Here is a 6,000-nt window from a genome sequence, read left to right as displayed (position 1 = left end):
CTAAACAAAAATTTTCACACTGTATAATTCAGTGATAATAAACCTGTTAACCTAATAAAATTGTTGACGAGCTAGGTGAGTGGATAGAAAAAAATAAAGTGTGGGGAAAATACAGGTCGTCCACTGCTGCTATCATACAGTAGATAAAGCAGGGTCTCCTACATCTTAATACTGTATGCAATTACTCCTCGTGATGAGGAACCAGCATTAAGGATAGCATGGTGTCCCTCCGTGGGGTGCCCAATGCAAATGCAATGAACCATCTCCAAACTTCCCTCTTGTCCTCCCCGAAGCACCTCTTGTCCAGCGGAGGTACAGTCCGTCACCTCAGCAGGTATCGCGGCAATGGACTGAAAGCAAGCCCTGAAACATGAGGACGAGTCATTTGCCCCTTTCCTTACTTTGCAGCACGATCGCTCGGGGCGACACCACTGGCTCTGGCCCACTGAAACTGGAAACTGGAAAGTGGAGGAGGACAGCGGTACTCGAGCACAAAACGTTGCCCCCCACGACAGTCTTCTCACGTCAGATTGGAGCATGCGCCAATCCCTGCGAGCCACCGTACCCTCCCGCCGGCTGTGCCAGCGGGACCCCGAATGCAGGCCCACTGCTTGAGTTGGAGGTGCCAGGCCCGGAGAACTTAACCGGGATCGAGCCGCGCAACCCCGGAGGGGTAAACGAGGCCGCAGAACGTCCCTACCCCTCAATGCCCGCACGGTTCCACTTAACCCGGCTGTTTGCAAAATGCCAGAGGGAGGACCTGGACACCAGCAGAACATTGAGGCGCCTTTCCGATCTGTTGTCGCTACGGGAGACCGGGAGGAGGTGGCCGAGTTATACATGCTGCGTTGCCTTCGTAACTCACAGCCGCAGGAGTTTGCACCTGACTTTAGGGCGCGAGCGTTCCGCAATAAATTTGGCAGATTTACAAGGTGAAAGGTCAGCGCACTTGAAACCCTCAGCCTGGATACCTTGCAGTCTATTTGTGGGGCAACGGGGTTTCAAATGTTTTGGTGAAAGCTCAGATTCTCGTGTTGCATTATCGCAACCTGTCACAAGAAGAGACTCACTCAGTAAATGCAAATCCCGGAATCATTTGCAAAATATCTATATTTCTAATCATTTAAACTTTTTAAAACGCCATTCTGTTTTACTTCAAGAAGAGTTTGTAGCAACTGTGTTAAAACCGCGCGAAACAAACAGGAGTATTGCAGCAGAATCCGCTGGGAGCATGGAGACATCGAAAGGAAAGACTCTGGATGAAGATCATTGCAGCATGAGCATGGAGTGCGACCAGCAAAGTATTGAAGAAGTTCAGTCAGTGTTTACACCTGACTCTGACTTAGTCTCTGCAGAAGATTCGTCAGCGAACATACACCGGTTATTTTCGGATATAAATACCGCTGAACTTCTGGGAAATGGTGAGAATAGCACGAAGTATATTTCTTGAAATACCTATCCTTGGCTGTTACTGATTTGGAAGTTTTCTAATCTTAATCTTTTATAATCACGTGCATAAAGGCACTAAAATAGGATTGTAAAATAACTGGTGAGATTTTCTGCACTTTAAAGCACAGACTGTATGTTAGCCAACATTTAATATACTAAGTATCAGATTATTTTCTGAGCTTGTTGCATATGAGTCAGAGGTTGTACAAGGTAAAATAGATCTAATGTATGTCAAGAACAAATGACTCTAGATTTGAATCTGCAATTTCTGACTGAAATAGTGGTATTGTTCGTTTTAAATTATTTTGTAATTATTTTTATATTAAAAGTCGTATATAATGACGTAATTTCCTCCCTACAATTTTATTTCAGTTACTTTATCTGCAAATGTTTACTATTGAAAATTCCCATGTAAATATTTTGATAACTGTCTCCAGTGTGAAACATTTCACTCTTCCACAGTTGAAACCAGTCTATAATCCAACCTGCCTTCTGAAAAATGTCTGTGACTTCAATAACTTTTAAAATTATGGAATTAATATTTATAACATCAGTTACAATAAGATAAAATCTGTTGATTGTACCATTTTAATGTGTGCATTAAATTTTTGCTTAAAGATCTCAGGCTCATTGTTTTTGTCCAGAACAATGATGCCAAGTACCTGTAAACAATTGCTGCATGAGTATGGAGTGCTGCCAGTGAAGTATTGAAGAAGTTCAGTCAGTGTTAACATCTGATTCTGACTTAGTCTCTGCAGAAGTATGCAATAATTTAAAAATAACTGTAAAATAAAGAAAGGGGATGAGTTAATATCAGCAGAAAGAAACAGTTCAGCTTTCATCAACCTGAAATGGTAACTCCATCTCCATCAACATATGGTGCCTGAGTATTTCCATCATATTATTTTTGTTTCTGAGGTTGAGTGTGAAACAGGTGAAAATGCAGCAAATGTAGAAAGTTGTGAGATTTGCATCTCACTAGGAGTATTCTAATGTAGACTAAAGAGAAAAGTTGCAGAAATACACAGTTCCTTGGGCATAAATTGGAAATATTTAGTAGTGAAATGTAGCAAATGGCTAGGAAGGTAAAAAGCCTCTTGGCCTTTATTGGAAGAGGGTTGGAGTTTAGAGATAGATAAGCATTGCTACAATTTCATTAATTAAGTAATACTGAGTTAAAGAGACTGAGGTAATGCTTATTAAACAACAGAATCAGTGCACTATAAACAGGGCAACCGAGATCAAATTTTAGAAATTAGAAATACTGCATGGAATAGCCCCTTCCAGCCCTTTGAGCCATGCCACCCAGCAATCCCCGATTTAACCCTGGCCTAATCACAGGGCCATTTACAGTGACTACCAACTGGCACGTCCTTGAACTGTGACCGGAGGAAACCCAGCTGCCATGTGCAGTTAGGGGAAAATAAAATATACACAGTAGGGGTGGAACTGATGACTGGAAAGTAGACTAACTCTTTAGGGTTCCTGTCATTGTTAACATCACAGTGGCTGCCATCCTCTTGATTCAGTTTAGCACACACTTTCTTAGTATTTGCTTGCATGATGGACAGTGAAGGAGAGAGGGCCTAACAGCATCCTGACACGTGCCACAACCAGCTGCTCCTCTGACAAGTAATTCGAGCAGCCCAGCAAAGCGGAATCTGCTCTCCATTAAAAGCAACACATATCCTACCTTGCTCATCAGTACCCACTTTCCCAGAGCTCATTTTGGGTTCTACCAAACGGAATGGGGAAGAAGTTATTCTGTTAAGTTGATGATAGCTCGTGCGAAAGAAAGTGATTGTCACTGTTGGAGACAAATCATCTTAGTCATTGGACATCGATGCAGGAATTCTTCAAAGTATTTTAGTTGTTTTGTTAATACCCTTGCCAGCATTAACTCAGATTGGGGGAGTTCTCTAATAATTGGAGTGTAACAGCAAAACAACTTTAAGGAAGGTGTTGATAAATAGAGAATAGAGTTCATTTCACACAAGTTACCTTTTCATTATGAGAATATGTTTATTATAACTGTCTTATACAACATGAACTTTGTTGATTTGTGGCAGCAGTATAGTCCTTCCTTCCTTCCTTCCTTGCTCCCTTAACTCCTGGTGGAGTCGTTGGGGCACCGTCATGACAAGCTTTGCACCAGTCTCTTCCATCTGTTGCGGTTGTGTGCCAGAGCCTGGGTCACCGCAAATGTTTTCCCTGTCCATTCTTTAATGTTGTCCGTCCATCTTTTCCTCTGTCTACCTCTCCCAAGATGTTGCAATAGCACCTCATTTCAAAAGCCTGTATCTTCCTCTGTAGCTCTGCTGTGAGGGTCCATGTCTCACATGCGTACAGGAAGATGGAGACTACCAATGCACGCAGGAGTCTGATCTTGTACTTCATGGTGATGTTGCTGTCCCTCCATATTGTCTTGAGCTTGGATGGTGCAGTCATTATCTGTGCGGTTCTTGCCAGGACTTCTGGTCTTGATCCTTCATCATTGATGATTACCCCCAGGTATTTGAACTGCTGCACTGTCTTAAGTTTCTGACCATGGACTGAGATGTCTGTTGTGATGGTACCGTTGGCATTTGCCGTGAGCTTGGTTTACTTGGCACTTATTTCCATTCCAAACTTTGTGGAGGCTCTGTCAAGATGGCTGACCGGGTTAGCCAGTTTGTTCTCTTTTCCTGCAAGTCCATCAATGTCATCAGCACATCTTAGGTTTGTGATGTTCCTCCCTCCGATGCTGACTCTGCCCACATGATCTTCAAGGGCAACACTCATGATTCGTTCCAGAAAGACGTTGAAGAGAGTGGGGGAGAGGAGGCAGCCCTGACGGACTCCTACAGAGGTATGGAACCACTCCCCGATGGGGCCTTGAGCGAGTACTGTACTGGTTGCCTTGGCGTAAAGCTGATGGATTGTATGAATCAGCTTCTGCCCTATGTTGAATTTTTTCATGCCAGACTCTGTAAAATGCCTTCTTGAAGTCTATGAAGATGTGGTAGAACTCTCTCTGGTGCTGAAGGTGTTTCTCAGAGGCTGAAAATCTGCTCAGTGGTGCTTCTGCCCTTATGGAAGCCTGCTTGTTCCTTGGCAATGACGTCTTCTGCCTGAGGCCTCAGTCTGTTCAAGATGATTCTGAACATTACCTTGCTTACATGGCTGATGAAACTGATGGTACGGTAATTCTGGCAAAGTTGGAGATTGCCTTTCTTGGGAAGCACAGTGATCAGCGACTGAGGCCAAGGTGTCGGCCATTCACCTGTCTGCCAGATCTTATTGCAGATGGTGGTAAGCATGTCTATCGTGGCCTCTCCTCCATGCTTCAGCAGGGATGATGTCAACTCCTGCTGACTTCCCGCACTTCAGTGATTGTATTGCGGCTTCAACTTCTTCACGCGTGATTGGATAGTCATCCTCATTGGAAGATTCTTGCACAGTAGTATAGTGCAAAGACATAAAATTACTATAAGTTACTAAATAAATAGTGCAAAAAAAAGGAATAATGAGGTAGTGTTCATAGGTTCATTGTCCATTCAGAAATCTGATCGTAGAGAAGAAAAAACTGTTTCTGTATCATTGAGTGTGTGCCTTCAGGCTTCTGTACCTCCTTCTTGATAGTAACAATGAGAAGAGGGCATGTCCTGGGTGATAGGGCTCCTTAATGATGGATGCCACCTTTTTGAAGCATCGCTCCTTGAAGATGTCCTGGATACTACAGAGGCTAGTGCCCACGATAGAGCTGACTAAGTTTACAACTCTCTGCAGCTGATTTCGATCTTATGCAGTAGCCGTCCCATACCAGACAGTGATGCAACTAGTTAGAATGCTGTCCACCAGTAGGAATTAGAAAAGGACATTGCCTCATCTCATTAGTAAGCATATGTGAATTTTACCACTTCCAGGTTTCCCTGGCTTGGAAAATTAGCTTTATAAAGGTTAGCTTTATGTGTCACCTGTACTTTGAAACATACAATGTTTGCGTCAACAGCCAACACAGTCCAGGCATGTGCTGGGGACAGCCTGCAAGTGTCGCTATGCTTCTGACACCAACGTAGCATACCCACAATTTACCAACCAATAGGTCCTTGGAACGTGGGAGGAAACCAGAGCACCCTGAGGAAACTCATGGGGTCACGGGACAGCAGCGGGAATTGAACCTGGGTTGTTGGCAGTGCAAAGTGCTATGCTAACTGCTATTTCACTGTGCCATATCAGAAATTATTCTGATTTTGGGTCAAAACCTTGTACCTTGCTACCTAAAATATATAGTGGTGGATCTACAGTGGAATGCAAAAGTTTGGGCACCCCTGGTCAAAATTTCTGTTACTGTGAGTAGCTAAGCGAGTAAAAGTTGACCTGATTTCCAAAAGACATAAAGTTAAAGATGACACATTTCTTTAATATTTTAAGCAAGATTACTTTTTTATTTCCATGTTTTACAGTTTCAAAATAACAAAAAAGGAAAAGGGCCCAAAGCAAAAGTTTGGGCACCCTGCATGGTCAGTACTTAGTAACACCCCCTTTGGCAGGTATCACAGTTTGCGAATG

General features: G+C 43.2%; 1 protein-coding gene across 1 annotated transcript in view; it reads left to right on the top strand.

Moving 5' to 3' along the window:
* Positions 1–370: 370 nt before the first annotated feature.
* LOC140211156 (uncharacterized) overlaps positions 371–6,000 on the top strand; it is a 193,435-nt gene continuing 187,805 nt past the window's right edge. Inside the window, exon 1 of the mRNA XM_072280681.1 lies at positions 371–1,421. Within this exon, the coding sequence (XP_072136782.1) occupies positions 371–1,421 (1,051 nt within the window). The remainder of the gene's footprint in view (positions 1,422–6,000) is intronic.

The sequence above is a fragment of the Mobula birostris genome, chromosome 2 (assembly GCF_030028105.1).
Source record: "Mobula birostris isolate sMobBir1 chromosome 2, sMobBir1.hap1, whole genome shotgun sequence".
NCBI lineage: Eukaryota > Metazoa > Chordata > Chondrichthyes > Myliobatiformes > Myliobatidae > Mobula > Mobula birostris.
This window is presented reverse-complemented; position numbering and strand designations above follow the sequence as displayed.